Below are 18,172 nucleotides of genomic sequence, written 5' to 3' on the forward strand. Positions count from 1 at the left end.
AGAGGAAAATCTTTATAAGACATGGTACAAGGACATTTAATAGCCTGGAATCACTCTGGGTGGTTTTTATGTTGTTTCTGCCTCAGGTAATGAAGTTTTTGATGTGATTGATATGGTCTAGTGTAATTTTTACTGAAAATTTTCCCATTGTCAATCTTCTATAGGTTAGTATCTTGAAAATTTTACTAAGGAATAGGTAAAGTTTACCACCTTATTTTCACAGAGCTGGCAAGTTAAAAATTATTTTGTTTTGTCATTTAAAATAAAATAAATGGAATAATGTTCCATTGGTCCTTGGAGTGCCCTTAACAACAGGCACATCAAAGAGCAATAACAGGCTCTGCAAAGTTTAGAATGATTTTGAAAAATTAGAAAAGCACTTCAGTGGCTAATTGCAGAGGCAATTAATACTGGAGCCTGGAGGGAGGTGACCTGTGAAAATGTACTTAGGATGGAAATGACAGAGGTGAGTCTAATCTGCTTTCTATAAACCTTGACCTTGGTCAAGGAACTTCTCAAGTGATTTGGGGTGGGGCTGTGAGTAGGAGTAATTATAGCTTTTATTCTAAAAAGTGAAAGGTTCATTTGGTCTAGATGATCCTGAAGCTCACTTTCAGTTGGTACTATTTGCTCTAGAACAAATGGTGGACAGAATACTAACCATAAAGTTATGAGGTAGGGCTTCTGAATCTCTGTGCTAGATTATGGTTTCTTCTACTCTAAAATATAGCTAGATTACCTTCTCAGAACTTCTAAATAGAAAATTATCTATGCTCTGACACCTCTTCATATCCCGTTTGCAGATTTGCAGAGGATGCTATGAATGCTAGCATCCTTGTTTCTTTTCTGGGCTTCAGATCATTGTGTCATATGATCTTAACCTTCTCTGAAGTCAACAAATGGCCAATAAGAAAATTTGTGTGCCATATACATAGGCAAGTTCCCAACAGACTTTACTCAAAAGATTTAAATACAAAGGAAATATGTTATCCCACACAGTCAAGTCCAAAGGAAAGGTGAGCTTTAGAGGACAACCTTTCCCCATTTCTCTGCTGTTTCTGCACAGTGTTGGCTCTGTTTAAAATGGCAACCAATAAGTAAACAACAAGAGCAGAGCGTGTGACTTGTTCCCCAGAAGGAAAGAGGTAGGAGCATCAGACATGGGTGTCCTTTATTTTTTTCTTGATAATAATCACATTATAACAAACTATTTTATATTTTCCCTTTTTCTTTTTCCTGTTTTGGTTGTTCTGACCAAAATATAAACATCAGGAGGGCAAGGTTCTTGCTCATTTCAGTCTTTCGTTCACTGCTGTGTATCCTGAGTTTTGCCTCAGACCTGTAAACAGAGAAGTCACTTTATAGATGTTCCTGGGATAAATAAGTGAATTCACTTAACGTTATATAAGTAAGGCTTCGCATGCATCTATAAGCTTTGAAGCTATGTCTTTTTTTTTTTTAAGGTATTTCAGTGGTAGAAAATAAATTATTTTTATCTGGTTAGCCATTTTTGAACATCACTGTTTTTATCTCATTCATCTAATTTCATTATTCTTCTTTGAGTTTGTTAAATGGAAACATTTTTTCTGGAGAAAATTTTCATTAGAAGGTTGAGTAAGTCCTCTTGTAATCTTTTTTTCTTCAAAATGAAGTGATAATTTAAAACTTGAAGAAAAGAAAATATCTACTTGTAACTATATAATATGCAGGCAAGAGGACATTGTTTTTCTAGCCCTCTTTTCTTGTGCCACTCATGATTGAATACATTCCCGGCAAACCTTTTTGTAAGACTTGTAGTAAACTATATGATTCATATGACAGGTAACACATTCTACTCAATACTAACCTTTTATTAGACTTGTACATTTTATTTCAGTTAACATAAAATCTGTATAAGGTTCTCTAAAAAGATAAGAACTGTTTTTTTTCCCCTCTTCCGGTGACACTATTATGTCACTGAGCTAGGATGTCAGTTAGTAACCTTTCGAACCATGATAGAGCTGTTCTGTGAAGTTGTTCCTGGAAGGGTGCATTCAGGTAGTTCTGTACAGAAGGATATTCTCTTTTCCAACAGTAGTTCATTCTGTGTATTCCTCCTGGATGAAAGTTCTAGAAGCTCATCTCTTGTTTATAGTCTCTTCCTCTTTATTATACAAAAAAATAAGAACCTGAACCATTGTCCCCATCATTTCCAATGAGATATTCAAATTTTAATGAAAATAAATTACCTGTTCCTGCATTTATGATTTGTTCTTCCCTTACACTCAAGCTCCATGAGCTAGGCCTGTTCCCTGTCATCATGACACGCCACGAGTTCTTGGCAAGTGGCTTTCGCGACACCTGTGTCAGAAGGTTCTGTCCTGTGCTCCTGTTGGGCACCATCTCTCCTTTTTCCTTCCTCCCTCAGTATTTCTGTTGTTCGCTTGCTGCTTTCTCAGTGCACTAACACAGATTGGCTGTAATCAAGTGATTTGTGTGAAACGAGGGTCTAGTTAAGATTCTGCTTTGAAGGGCCGTGCTGTGTGCTGTGGTTGAAAGCCCTCTCCCTTGGCTTCAGGAGTGCCTGCACAGAGGCTGCCTCACTTTGCCTGAAATAGCTCACTTGCATATTTACACCACACTGAAGGCACCTCAGATACTGAGAAGTGAAAGGGGAAATCCATTAGTTTATTGTGGTAACAAGAAGAAAGAAAATATATACAAACACATTAATCACCCTGCGCCCATGCCAAGGTGGGTTAGGATGGTGATCGCCTGGGTACGGGCCCATCCCTTGCCATTGTTTTATGAGATGATTCATTGAGAAGAGGTGAACAGCATGTGAGTAACACAAATGGCACCTGGTGCCATTAGACCCAGGTCTAACCTGGGTCTCAGCCTTTGCACACATCTCCCTGTTTCTTCTCAGCTTCCTTCTGAACAGTTCCTTTACTGGTTGGTCCATTTCTTCTAAGCTTTCCCTTATACATGGAGGAGAGGAAATAGGACCTTATTTCTCATTGCCTTCTTTCCTTTTAAGACCCCAAAAGAAGATGATTTGGGTGGCAAGGATACCTGTTCATTATCAATTCAATTGGTTTGTCTTACTTGGTGAAATAGGACTTTGAGTTGTACTTAGCAGTGTCTCTAGGCCGGACATACCAAGTGACCTGAAGCTGTTCTTGGATCATTTTCTACAAATAGCTAACGTACACATAGTATAATTTTTGCTAATGTTTCAAGAGTAATAAAATCTTAAGAGCATTCTAGTACTTGCTGTACCTTTCTACATCATCCAACGTTAGCTAATCACAAGCCAGACATAGGTGTTTGATAAGTATGACTTACGTGAATGAATAAGTAGCTTGTTAAATAGATACTTATCTAAAAAGAGAGGAGAAAACATATATTATTAAATACATGTATAATGTAAAACAATATATGCTCAGATAATAGATTATCTGGGTAAAAATCTAAACTCTAAACAATGCATATAAATCAAAGTAAATAATGAATATAAGTCCAAAGGCAAACTACCACTCCATACAAGTAACCTCTGTTCATAACTTCTGGAGTATGTCCACTTCCTTCTCTTTGTACATACATACAGTTCCCAATGTTTTTCCCCACTAAATATATCATAGACATGTTCTTATATTAGTAGATACAGAATTATCTCATACTTTGAAATACATGCAGTTTTCCTCTGTCATATCAATGTGCCATATTTTATTTAACTAGAACACAATGATAGTTTAGACAATTTCCAGTTTTCACTGTTTATGAACATTCATATAAATGTTCTTTTTTTTGTTTTTTTGTTTTTTTTTTTTTTGTTTTGTTTTTTTTGGTTCCTGGAAGCCCTTCTACCTCCGGGCTACACTCCCAAATCTATTTTATACTTTTTATTTGGAAACAGGGTCTCCTAAGCCAGCGCGGCTGACTTCAAACCTGCTTGATCCTCCTGTCCCTGCCTCCCAAGCGCAGGGATTACAAGCGTGCGCCACCACACCCGGCTTGAATGTTCTTATTAATTTTATCTTTGTTTACTTCAGCCCCTGTGTCTGTTGGGATAAGTTCCCAAGAGAAATATTATTTCATAGTCTCTGGGAAATATTTTAATTTTCAATAGACATTGACCAATCTCTCCTGTCATTAAAATAGTCTGGCCTTAAAAAAGGCATGAGTACATTTATTTTCCCAAATTCTTGTCTGTTTTGAGTGTTATTTGAATTAAGTTTCCCTGAGTTTTACGTGTTAGGTTTCCTCTTTGGGGATCACTCTACTCCCTGTTCAGTTCCTTTGTGTGTGAGTCGGGGTTGGGGTCTGTCAGGACATAATACACATTGCTGCCTTTTCTGAGGCTGAACTCTCTAGATTTACAGGTAGAGCTTTGGCAGCATGCCTTGGGAGTCAGACACCTGGCTCCTGGCCCAGCTTGGCTATTGGCTCTTTGTTGCTGCCTTGAATATGACTCCTTTTTGTTTCTTTGGTGCTCATTTTCCTAGGGCATACATATCAGAAATGTGGTATCTACCTGACTTTTCTATAGTCAGGTAGAATATAGAATGAGTTGGATAAACAGAAGGCCTTGGAAGAAAAGAGACACGCTGAGTTACAGGATTTTTGACAGTCTGGCAAACAAAGAAAACTATACCATTTGGGTTAAGTGTCCTCCAGTGTCTGTTTAGATCTGTCATTCAGTGAATTTATATTTAAAGTGACTTAGAGAAAAGTAAAAAATAAAGCTATGTGCTAGTAACACTAAGGGGGTCCCTATTTTGTCTAGTGGAACCACTGGGGCTTTGAGATAAACCATTTGAAAAGTCATATGTTCATTTCTGATGTGTTCTTTGTTAGAAATTATGCCCATCCTGTAATTGCTTTATCATTTTTTCTCTCTTGTTCCCTTTTTTTATTCTGTTTATTGATTTGTGAGACCCATAAAACTCACTTTGAACTGATTACTTTGAGCTTCCTCATAATTGTTACTTTATCAATCAAGTGATGCTGGGATTTACACGTGGCATTCAAATACTAATTCAAGGACCACAAACTCAGAGGTCCAGAAAAGAGCATGGTCTCCAAGCCTCTACTGCTTAGAGGAGAGGGGAGGGGAGGGGAGGAGAGAAAAAGGAGGGGTGGGGAGGAGAGGGGCTGGTGGGTACCACATTGCTGATGCTATGCAAGAGGCCATTTATGTAGCTATAGTCACACAACTTTTACCCATGCAGAAAAACTAGAGTTGTACATTTTATATAAAAAATATTTGACCTTTAAATACTTAATAAAAAGATGAAAACATTGCAGAGTCCAAACAAACCAAGTCTGTGTGTCAGTTGTGTTTGTCTCTATGGTAAACTCATACATTGTTAGAACACTTTACTTTTCTCATGTCTCCTGCCTTTTGCTAGAATCATACTAGGTACAATGTTAGGATGCACTCTTAGTTTCTTTAGAGATAAGTAATTTTTTGAAAACAAATCTTTCACCATCTTGTCATTATCTAAAATTTGAGCGGAAATGATGCATGTTTAGTTATGAAAGGAGAACTATTATGCTATCCCACGGACTATTACTTTGCTTCCTTTTAAAATGAAAAGATTTTAAAAATTAATAAATTTATAGCTTCAGTGTTTTTGAGAATTAATAGGAAAATGAGATCAGTTTTATTTTGATCAGCATATCCAGGGTAAACTAAACTCATTGTAGCGAGATAGCCAAACTGCTGCAGAGTGTACTAAGAACTTGCAATGATTTATAGAAGATCATTTGAAGATTTTTTTCCCCATTCTTTTCTATATTATTCAAACAGCACTTAATAGTCATCTTTGATAAATTCAGCACTGGATTTAGTACTATGGGCACATCAGGATAAGTGCAAATTATGAGTGAGGGGGATACGGATACATGGAAATAGGTCATCGAATAATTATAACATTGTGAAGGGCAATGTTCCCTGCTGAGGCACTGATAGAAGATGTACCTAATGTAAACTTTCAGCATCAGGGAAGACTTCCAAAGGAAAAAAACCCTCAAAGATCTGAAAATATAATAGAAATTGGTGAGGCCCAGAGGGGGACAGAATGGACAACTTCTCATAAGTCTGAGATGCTGTGTGAGTTAGAGATCTCAGGGAAGAGCCCTGTGGCTGGAGTTGAATGTTGCAGGGCTGGGCGCTGCAGGAGAGCTCAATCAAGGGCCTATTGTGCACGTCCTTGTAAGCCCTTTTAAGATGTTGCTGTTGTTAGGTTTTAAGAAGAGAAGTGACTTGATCAGATAAAGGCAATTTTTAAAAGCTGATTTGAACAGCAATTTTCCCTTTAGCAGCTTCCTTCTTATTACGGTCTCCTTAAACCTCTTTAGTCGAGTGGTGATGCTGCAAGTTTTCACAACAGTCAAGATATATTTGATGTCCTAGTCTTCTCAGCGTCATGTTTTTCTGCCTGTAATACCTGGAAAGATGAGAAGATAAAGGGAAACCATGACCAAGCAAAAAATTAGGAACAAAGAAAACAAAACAAAGGGAGACGCAGAAAATGCTTACTTTGGTTATAAAAACAGAATTGTACTATATCAGGAGTCAGGAGGCCAAACTTTGAGACCTTTGGCTAAGATTATCTCTATTTTAGTGTCCTTAGTTGTCAAATGCAAGGTTGGATTAGATGTTCTTGAAGATGACACTCACCTTTATAATGGTGTGGCGGTTATTTCAGTTGTGCATGATGAATCAGCCATTCTTTCTATAAGTCAAATTATAGATGTATTTCATGCACTAAGATGTGTGTGTGTGTGTGTGTGTGTGTGTGTGTGTATAATGTACATAAAATGAGTTGACATTTTTTTTGGAAGGAAAAGGTGGGTCAATAAGAGGTTGAATACATTTGGAAAGTTGTTGATAATGAATGGGTGGATGTTTGACATATTTTGCAGGAGGTATCTTTCTTGTATGGAGTGGCAGATTGATTAACAGAGGCTGGGTCAAAACCAGTCACAGGTGTACCTTGCAGAGAACCTTAAAAAGCCCCTCCCCCATCAACAAGTTGAGAGTCAAAGTGTTGGGATCAGAAATCCTCTTACCTGGAGTAATCAGATTACTTTTCCCCCTAATTCTTCTGGTTGAGAATAGTAGAGATAGAGATGCAGATTTCTGGAGAAATTGAGTCTATAATAGAGAAACTTCTTCTCTTTCCCTTTGCCATTTTCTAGAATTGCTGGTTTATTTGTTCTTTTAATTACCATGCCAAGCCTGGGTGGTGGTGCATGCTTGTAATCCCCACTCTTGGTAGGCGGAGACAGGAGGATCATGCTGGTTGAAGCCAGCAGCGCTGGCTTTAGAGACCCTGTTTCCAAGTACAAATATAAAAATAGGTCTGGGAGTGTAGCCCAGAGGTAGTAGGGCTTCCAGAAACCCCAGTACCACCAAAAAAAAAAAAAAAAAAAAAATTACCATGACAAGCTGCAGGTACCTAGTTAATGACCTTAGAGGAGAAATTGTTAAAGTTGTTATTATATATCTAGTGTCAATGAAATTTAGAAAATTAGTATTTTCAGAAAAAGCTGAGATGAGAATCTCTCCAAACTCTTCAGCATTTTGCTGTTTATATGAACACATGAGCTATTCCACTTTTATTACCACAGGCTGTGAATACAGAACACTTGGTATAAGTCACTCCGTCATTATCGATGTATTTGTTTTCCTGTCTTGCTTTTGTGTATTACAAATGTATACCAGCTGTATTAGCTGAAATACTGAGAAGCAGGAGAGAAATGAGAACACTCAGAGCCTGGAATTCACCAGGCTTCTTCCACCATATGGTTGGGGGGGGCGCGATCTGAATCCATGGTTACTTTTCTTAGATAGAATGTCTTGTAAAGATCTTGGACATTTGCTTGGTGCCTGAGTGGGCTGAGCGTCGTGTCATTCACAGTTGAGCGATGCTGACTTTGAGACAGGGCGGAGTGGGTGTCAGGAAAGTGCAGAAGTGAGCCTGGGTTACCGCCAGTCACTGCTGTGTAGCAGTGACTTGAAGGACTGTGCGGCCTTGGCCTGGCCTACCTCTGGTTCACTGAAGTGCCAGTGACCAGGTGGGGTGAGGGTGGCATGGCTGCCTGAGTGTGGACTGGTTCTGAGTGTGGGCTGTAATTTGTCATTTTTTAGCTTGGGTTTTGTTACTCAGTCACATGAAGTTGTGGGATGTTTGAAATTTTAATTTAGCCTCAACCAAAATTTGTATTCACTTTTTTAATGATTTGTTGCTTCTTGTCCCTCTGTGCTCACGATCTGTTATCATGGTCTCTAGACCTGGTAATTCTGGTTCCCAAAATACTGGTTTTGGAGCACTTCACAGCAAACCTTACTCCTTCACAGACTACAAATTTCTGTGGAAAGTAAAATTTCAGTTAATCAAGATCCTATCAACAGTCTATTTTTAATGAAAAACAACGAGCTAACATTTTTTTTACAGAAATGAAAAAAATGCACATCACTATATATGCTATCAAATTTTCAAATTCTCAAAGAGTTTTCTCTGTTCCTTACTCCAGGTTGTAATTTACAGTGAAATATATCTCAATGATTGTGTGTGTGTGTGTGTGTGTGTGTGTGTGTGTGTGTGTGTGGTGGGAGAGAGAGAGAGAGAGAGAGAGAGGCTGATAGAGAATGATAGAGAAACTGATAGTAGGTTAATGAATTAAGCAGTCAATGACTGACTGCTTCTATTGATTTGATTTGGAGTCCTGAAAAGATTGAATTGTAAGTATGTAAACACACACACAAAGCATGCCACAAACTTGAAACTCCTCCCCCACATTAAAGCCTCAGCACAATGATTTCAAAATTTAGGATACACAAAGACTAAGTAGAAAAGTTGGTCAAAGTATAGAGTATCAGCTTCAGGGAAACAAGATTTTCTCCTTAGCCTTAATACCTATCCTAGTGATTGGCACATAGTAAATGTTTGTTTTTTTTCAGTCCTTATGAACTGACATTTGATAGGTTTGGGATCAGACTCAATGAATTTGCAGTAATCCCAGGAGCATCAGTTCTTTCTGGGGTAAGTGGCTGGAGGAACATGCTCTGAGAAGCACGACATGCTTGCCTGTGAATGTCATGAAGCGGGCAGCCTAATTCCTGAGGAAGGAAGGTCAAATCTAATGTTTCTGGAAAAGAGCTGCACAGATTCCTTGCATTGTGGAGGACTCATCAATGTTCTACCCCTTGACTTGAGGGTCCTGTGCCTCAAGAACTGGGGAATGGAACTGTGGCAAAGGACATAGTTTCTGACTCTAAAATTACCTTAATTTGTATAAATGATTAATAGCTATTCATGTAGTTTCATGTAAAGGGAGGTTTCCTTAAGCTTAGTCCAACAGCAATAGCTAGTATGATGTAATTGTTTATTCTTCTTAATCAGAAGACATAAGGGGCTTAGTGCCAAACCATATATCATTTTTAATTATATACTTGGGAGTGCTCCTTCTACTTAACCCATATGTAATAGAGTGTAAAATAGTTAGAATGTAGCAAACCACCTAATAGCTTTTAAACCTAGCTTTTATAGCCCAATAAAAACCAGCTCCATGCATGCAAATCCTCCAGAAATCCTTTGTTCTACATTGACTCTCTTCTGCCTGAAGACAGCACTTAGAACAGCATCATCTCCTTTCCCATCCCTGTTACAAAGTAAGTTTCCTTTTCATAGAAATTACTAGTGAGATGTTTGTATTTGGGAAAAGTCACATGTTCAACATTTATGTACCTGCATTTGCGTGAATCTTTCCAGTGGCAAATAGGAACAAGATTAAGCTAGCAATGGAAAGTCAGCTGATGGGTCATTTACTGACTGGATTGGCAATAACTGGAACCAGTAGAAATTGAAATGTTTTGCATGGAGCAAATTAATTTTACTTCAGGGAAGTTTTACAGTTTAGACAAGAAACATTTTGAATATTTTGGGATAATTTGTGGTTTGATAGTAAATTATAGGTGGATATGGGTTCTGCAGTGTAGTAGGATAATAAAAAAGAAAAAGAGACCCTTTTACTTCAGTATTTTCACCAGGGATTGGTAGTAAAAAAAATCACTGTTGCTGTAATTATTCATTATTATTAACATGTCAAACAATATAGAATGGTACATGTACAAAATTGAATTGTTTCTGTATTCTCTTCTCAGCTTCAGCCATAGTTTGAACAGCTCCTTCATAACTTTTTCCCATGTAGTCAATGTTGCAGATTAACTGGTGTGAATATTAGCAGTGGTAAAATTCATACTGTGTCTGTGGAAAAGTTAAAATTGCTTTGAGTCAGATAAACTCGATTAGGTTGAACCATGAAAAATTGCTATGCCAATAGGTCATACCTGCCAGATATTTGCAGTTCTGTGTGGTTAAGCTATGCTCTTACAGGGATTTGTTCTTTGAAGTGATCTGGTCCATGGTCACTGGGGTCACATAAGGCTTCAGTGTGGAAATTGCCTTGAGCTGACTGCTCTTGCTAGGCGTCAGGTGATGCGTAGATCGGTTGGTGGTGGTAAGGGGGAATGCTTGAGGCTGTAATTTCCAACACTACATTTTAGTCCCATGATATTGAAGAATTCAGAGCAGGGAAGAACAAGGGAATATACAGTAGGTTTGAATTCTTGCTCATTTACCCATTAAAAAACTCAATTATGAAGCAAGTAAAATCAGTAGAATTTTTAAAGGATAAAAAGAAAGCAATTTATATATTTTTAAAGTATTACTAACCTGTATTATTGCCTTTTTCATGTTTGGGTGACATCTGGTGAATTTTTTTTCTCAAAATCCTGAATGTTACTTACATTTATATGATGTCAAATTTACTTGAACCTGTGTTTTGGGTCAGCTTTGACCTCTTTCTCCCATAACCCAGAGTTGATTCTTTGTACATTTGTGTAGATAGAGGATAAGAAGTAAATAGGGGGTCAAAGATGTAATCCTGCTTTTATTAGTTTAAGGTTCTATACCTGTGGATTTTCTTACATCTGCCATATCAAGTATTATGAAAGGGAAAGTCCAGAATTAAGTAGAACAACTCCGTCCATAATTGATCTTCCAGTAGAGATGGGGAGTAGGAAAAATGTCTTATAGAAGGTGAAGGATCTAACCTGTTAGTCCTCAGAGTACATGTATCTCTTTCTCTGTCTAGGTCATGTCCTCATTACATACACAAATAAGCTGAAAAAGAAAAGTGAATGCACTACTTTTTTTCAGACTCTGAAAGGGAAGTAAAACAGACAGACAGACAGATTGAAAGAAGGATGTAGGGAGGGAGAGAGGGAAGAAAGGAGAGAGGGAGAAGATAGATTGTGTGTATTTGTGATCTCTTCTTTCCTGGTAGTCTGTCCGCAATGACATAGAAAATCATCTAAAACAAGAATGGTTTTTGTTTTCCTTTGTTTACTTTTTTTTTTTTTTTGGTGGTACTGGGGTTCCTGGAAGCCCTTCTACCTCCAGGCTACACTCCCAGACCTATTTTTACTTTTTTTATTTTTGGAAACAGGGTCTCTTAAGCCAGCGCGGCTGGCTTTGAACCAGCGTGATCCTCCTGTCTCTGCCTCCCAAGTACCGGGATTACAAGAGTGCGCCACCATGCCCAGTCTTTATTTACATTTTAACCAATATAGTGAGAACATGATAAAATGAACTTGTTCTGATTTTCCATATTAACTAAAATTTTATTTTAATTATGATAATATTGGATTTTAAATGAAATTAGTCTCTTCCAAGTCACGGTGGAAAGGTAAGATGTTTATTTTCAAAGTGGGTGGCCATAGTGTGAACATGGCTGATGAGTGTAGACCTGAAATGTACTGCCCAACTAAGGGAGGGCTCCCTGTGCCCCTCTGTCCATCTGTTTTTGTTTTGTTTTGTCGGAGGCAATTACCTTTGTGAATCAGAACAGTTCCATTTTTGTGTTGTTTTGATGATGTATCTTCAAAACTATTGTTTCCACCCTCAATGCTAATGACGAATCGTTTACATCATCTAAGTGGAATACTTCAGATCTCACTGATGAAATGAATTTGAAATGCTGCCACATATTTACCTAAAATGTGTAGGGTAGCAAGTGTGCTGGAATTACCAATGCAAATATTGCAAGATTTGGTTTGTATGTAAACGATGAGAAAATAACATGTGTTATATTTATCATAGCATTAGGATTACACGGAGTAGTATTTTGACAGTGTTTGTCATGAAAGGGACATACTGGCTCCAAATGTGTTAGTGCTAATCACTGGATGAACTTGGCACCCAGGAGACTCAATGCCTTGGGGCAGCAGGAGCTATGGCATCTAGCACTTTGCTGCGACCCAGTGGCTGCCTCATTGGCAGTCTCAACATTGGTCATGTCTGTCACCTACCTTGGTGTTGGTAGACCATAGGCTGTTTTCTGTCTTGAATGCCATTTTTCTGTCATCAGCTTTGGGATTAGTGATTCTATCCTTTTCCAGCTATGAGTTCATTATGCTAATCTTAAAGAAATAGGGGGCATGCTTTTAAATTCAGATTTTTGTGCTTATTCAACTTCCAGTGAGCTTTAAAAGTTTATGTAAGCTGGGCATGGTGGTACACACTTATAATCCAAGCACTTGGGAGGATGAGACACAGGAGGATTGTGCAAGTTCGAAGCCATCCTCAGCTACTTAGTGAGGCTCTCAGCAATTTAGTGAGACCCTGTTTCTGAATACAATATAAAATAGGTCTGGGAATGTAGCCCAGGGGTAGAAAGCCCCTGGGTTCTATCTTCAGTACTACACACACAAAAAAAGTTTATATAATTGTATTCTGAAATCTAAAGTCCATAATAATCGAGACTTAATAAGAACAAAGTGTGGAAGCTTTGAGACTTCATGTAAAAGTTGTCAAAAACAATTTAAAAATTGACATGACTTTTTTACCTGTGATATTGGCACTGTCAAGGAAAAAAAGGTTTTTTTCCCCCAAGATAAATGATGGTAGGAATTTGATGTTACTGTAGGAAAACACAGTGGGATATGATAGGTGCAAAGACACTTCTTTGAGAAATAAGAAACAATTTAGGTGTAAGTGGTGAGAGAGAAAAAGCAGTAATGGTGAGAAATGAGAAAATAGTTCCCAAAGCAGAGAGTCCTCAGGGCATGGGGCCTCAGTGCCCTTTTGGGGTTGTTACTGACAAGGATGGCTCATACTGAACTTGACAACCTACCGGATAACTTGAACAATTAAACTGGATAAGATTACTAATAATGTTGTATCGTTCCCAAACTTGCCTTAGAAAGCCAGGTTTCTTACAACATGATATTCAGGAGGTCCTTAATTTGTTTCACCTGTAATGTTCCTACAGAGGCTATGTGCTAAGTACTCTACCTGGCCATTATTTTCAAATACCCTGCTGTGGTGTGAAAGGATCTCTGAGGCAAGTCAGCCTCAGAACAGTAGTGTAGAACTGAATATCCATTTTAAAAATGTGCCTGTGTGGAGTTGTTCCTCAGATTAATATACAAAAGCCAGCTGTTTAATACGACTGATGGGCGAGCTGAATAATTAAGAAGGAGATTGTAAATTATTAGAATCAATGATACTAAACTCTATAGTATGTCCCTCTTGGTTGTTTGTGTGATGCAATGGCATTGTAGTTTTTTTTTCTTGATCATATGGTAATCTATAGAGATCAGACAAAAGACGTTTGTTGATAGTTTTACTATAAGGCTTTGATTGTGAAAAAACTAACTTATCCTTGGCAAATATATGTGGGGTGAAAGAGAAGGCCTCCCTAGAGTAGTTAGCTTATATTTATTGAACCATGAAATAAACATTGATATTGTTGATTCGGTTTCAGAGGAAACATACTTCTGTGTTTTAGTGGTGTAACCAACCATACCGATCAGCTATAATTCTGAATGTCCTTCTTTTGATCAGTTATGGGTTTATGAAAGTTTATCTTGGAATTAAGGATATGATACATTGTCCCGAAACAGATTGCCTAGGTAAGGCAACAGACATGGGTGGCAGTAATAAGAGATCCTACTCGCTGAGTTTATACTAGGCTTTAAGAGTCTACATGCTTAATCTTTGTTTTTCTGAGGACTGTCCAATATATATGGTAATTATATATCTAAAATACCATTTAATTTGAATGAAATACTAAATAATCTAGATTTATATTTATTTACCTATGTTACAACATGGGCAAGTCTTTTTACTTTTTTAATAGACTTTATTTTTAAAAGCGATTTTAGATTCATAGCAAAATTGAGTAGCAAGGACAAAGAGTTTCCATGGGTTCCGTAATCCCCCCAAATATATATAACCTTCTCACTGCTACTATCCTCACCAGGGAGGTCCATTTGCTTCAATAATTGAATTCTGTTGACATATTCCTCTCACTCAAGAGTCTGTAGTTTATGTTAAGGTCTGCTCTTGGTGTTGTAAAACTCTTTTTAAAGATGTGATGTTGCAGTATTATTGTTTGCCATGGGATCAAGGTCTGCTCAGGGCAACAAGTGCTTGTAATTAGATTCTAAATAAATATTTGATGAATAAGTGATTTCTTGCAAGTTCTTGGTAGAATAGGTTCAAAACATAGTGCTTTTTAGTTGTTAGGTTTTATAGGTTCTTAAGCAAAAACCAAATTGAAGAAACACTGTTAGTAAAGATAGAAGACACTTCTGTTCTTTGAGTACATTAATAAAATGGCATTGCTGTAAGAGAAAATAATTCTGATTATTTTTGTTTTTTATCTTGAATGAAGGAAGGCTTTATCCTTAAATTAATACTAGTGCTCATCAGCATATCAAATGTTCATACATTAATATAATAATAAGGTTTTGAGTATTTAAAATACCAAGTGTAGTATTATATTTTACATACTTTTACTTTTTCATAGTTCTTTAATTCTTACATGAAATTAGAAAGATTGTAAGATCAAATACACCACCAAGTTTAATAAGTATTATCTTATAAATATATTTATGTCTTTTAGCCCTATACCTCCATTTTTAACAATTTGTTATAGGGATATAATGTATACAAAGAAAAAAATACCCAAATTTTAATGGTATTATTTATCAGAACAGGAATCCTAATCAAATTTATTTTTTATTTTTAAGATGGGTAATGTTACAAAGAGTCTGATTATGGGTTTCATTCATTTTCTTAATCAAAGGAAAGAGGTTTATATGGAAGAGTGAATGAGATTCAAGAGACAGAAGTAAGTTTTCCTTGCCTAAGTCTTAAAATTGCCAACACTGGTAGCTGATCTCTAGATTTTTGGAGGAATAGTTATGCAGGGGCCCTGTGTTAAAACTGAAAGCTGGGCATGGTGGCACACACTTGTAATCCCAGCACTCGGGAGCCTGGTCATGGTCCATGGATCATGGTCCACGGACAGCCTCAGCTACCTAGCGAGAGCCTTCGCAACTCAGTGAGACTCTGTTTCAAAATAAAGAATAAAAAATAGGGCTGGAGGTATAGCTCAGAAGGTAGAATGCCCCTGGATTCCATCCTCAGTACCACACACACACATGCACAAAAAACAAACAAACAAAAACCTGTGTGTCATTAGACTGCCCTTAGTGCTGTTCTCATAGTAAGAGAATGACAGACCCAACTTGGGAAGAGCTGCCAGGTGGCAGCAGGTCCTTCTCATTTGAGGAATATCCACCCCACCCGTTGGCAGCCCAAATGAATGCCATTCAATTAATTTGAGTTTCTACTATTTATTATACCTTAATCTAGGAGTAAGGATATAACAACAAAAGGGAAAAGCCCTTGTCCTATTCCTGAGAGGTTTCAAACACAATGAATCATGGTGGCTTCTTGGTCTTGATTCTTCCCATTCACACTTCCCAAAAGTCATAAATCAAACAGGAGGAGCAAGTAAAGGCAACCATGACCCACACCCTTAAGATCATCAGAAAACTTTTGTAAGCAAGCTTGTGGGTACACAAAGAAGTGCTGGAGAAGCTTAAGAGAGGCTTCATAAACTATGAAAAAGAGTACAGATGGAGGACTCTGTGGAGGCACAGGCAAAACTACTCCAGAAGAAGAAAGCAGGGCTTGATGTGGATGCCAACTGGCTCTAGGAGACAAGGCTGAACGTGAGAGGGGCCAGAACTGATAGCCCCTGGAAAGCACTGATTTTAGAGAAAGGTGGTACCTTTGAAGACATGATGGTGAGAGGAAGGAAGGAAGGAAGGAAGGAAGGAAGGAAGGAAGGAAGGAAGGAAGGAAGGAAGGGAGGAAGGGAGGGAAGAAGGAAGGAAGGAAGGAACAATTAAGGATGTCAGGGAAATGAAAATATGAAAGACATTCAACCTCTACCCTACATTTCTCCTGCCAGCATTATCCATTGAGAATACATAGAAAAGGGCCAGCAAAAGAGATAATCTCCAAATTAAGGACCTAGTTCATTAATTGAGTAGGAAGAGAAAGTGGTCCACATCTATAAAAAATTGCTATAAAAATGACAAAATAGGAATGTATTCATTTCAGCTGGTAAAAACTCAAAAAAATTATGAAATTGAAAATACAGAAACTGAGCAGAAAAATGGTTAAAAAACAAAACAAAATGAAAATTAATTGAAATCCTGAGAACTAAGAAGAAAAGACAAAATGAGATTAGGATCATGGGAAGATTAATTATAGGCAAATAATAGGTGACCTCTCATATTAATATTTATATTAACTCTAAATAGCCTAAATAATCAATTAAAAGTCAGAGACTGGCAGAATGGATTTAAAACAGGGCTGTAAAAACTCACTTCAGATATACTGATATTGGTAAGTTAAAAGATACATTATGAAGAATCAATTCACAAAAAAGACATAACAATCATAAACGTGTATACAATAAACTAGAGATTTAAAATATAAGAAGAAAAAAAACACAGAGAAATCAAATGATAAGTTGACAAATCCACAATTACAGTTGGTGATATCATCCATAAAGAACAAAATTATGTCTTTTGCAGGGAAATGGATGGATTAGACAGTATTACTCTAAGTAAGACCAGTCAGTCTCAGAAAGTCAAGGGATGTATGTTTTCGCTCACAAATGGAGCTAAAGAGAAAACAGGGAACTTAAGGGACTTTGGATAAAGGTGGAGAGAGATCAGCAGTTAGGTGAAAGGGGATCGTGGAAGGTTGTGGAGAGGGGTAAAAAGGTGGATTGAGGAAGGATGCAGTTCAAACAGTGGTTTGGCCATTTATAAAGGTATTACTACAGGTTTCCTCAGCATGTATGGGAAGGGGAGTGGGTAGCTGGGAGTTAAACAAAGAGAAATATACCAAGAGCTGCGTGCATATATGCTTGTATCATATTGAACGCCACTCTTTTAGTAAGAGGTAAAACTACTCTTCAGAAAATCAGCAAGGATTTAGAGCAGGTCAGTAACATCACCAAACAAGAGTATCTAAGTGACATTTATAGACCTTTTTACCCAACATCAGAAAATATATATATAAAACCTTATTCTTAGTAAATAATTCTCAGTAAAACAAATCTTAAAAATTTCAAACAATCGAAATCATACCAGGTATGTTCCCTGAACACCATAGAACCTAACCATTGATTATTAGTAAATGGAAGATGAAATAATTTGGAGGGTTTCTTTGTTCTTCTACCTTTGATTTTGAATTGGTGTTGTCATTGGCTTGAAATATGGGCAAACAGATATCAATCATCTGACAATGTGACAAAATGATAATGAATCATATTAGTTGATTGCTTACCACAATAAATCATCTCTGTTTTATTTTACAGCGTCTCTGTTGAAAGGACTAAAACATGCTAACATAGTACTACTTCATGACATCATCCATACCAAGGAGACACTTACCCTTGTCTTTGAATATGTGGTAAGTAAAATAAGAATTCAGACCTTTAAAACACGTATACAATTCCTATGGTATTAGTTTTGTTTCTAGATTGCTGTACCAAAGTAAATATTTTATGTGAGTACACGAAACACAATCTTACATAATACTGTGGCCCTAGGAGAGATTTTTGAGTATGTATCTAAAAAAACGCATTCAGAAAAGTGTTAACATGAATTTTGATCAAATGAATGATCTATTTATAGTCCACTTGTGATTATAGCACTCTTTGTAATTGTTAGGCTTATCATGCAGGATTAAACAACATAGTGATGATCACTATCAAAGGAAGTCAAAGACAATAAAGTGCTTTT

At 37.2% G+C, this 18,172-nt stretch overlaps 1 protein-coding gene across 4 annotated transcripts in view; it reads left to right on the top strand.

The window, feature by feature from the left end:
* Positions 1 to 18,172, top strand: part of CDK14 (cyclin dependent kinase 14) — a gene marked incomplete at both ends in the record, with an annotated part of 505,411 nt that overhangs the window by 245,629 nt on the left and 241,610 nt on the right. For all 4 annotated transcript variants that reach the window (XM_080700879.1, XM_080700880.1, XM_080700881.1 and 1 more), the window contains one exon: positions 17,746 to 17,840. In XM_080700879.1, the coding sequence (XP_080557005.1) occupies positions 17,746 to 17,840 (95 nt within the window). The remainder of the gene's footprint in view (positions 1 to 17,745; positions 17,841 to 18,172) is intronic.

This window comes from Muscardinus avellanarius (genome assembly GCF_963383645.1).
Source record: "Muscardinus avellanarius genome assembly, chromosome: 9".
NCBI lineage: Eukaryota > Metazoa > Chordata > Mammalia > Rodentia > Gliridae > Muscardinus > Muscardinus avellanarius.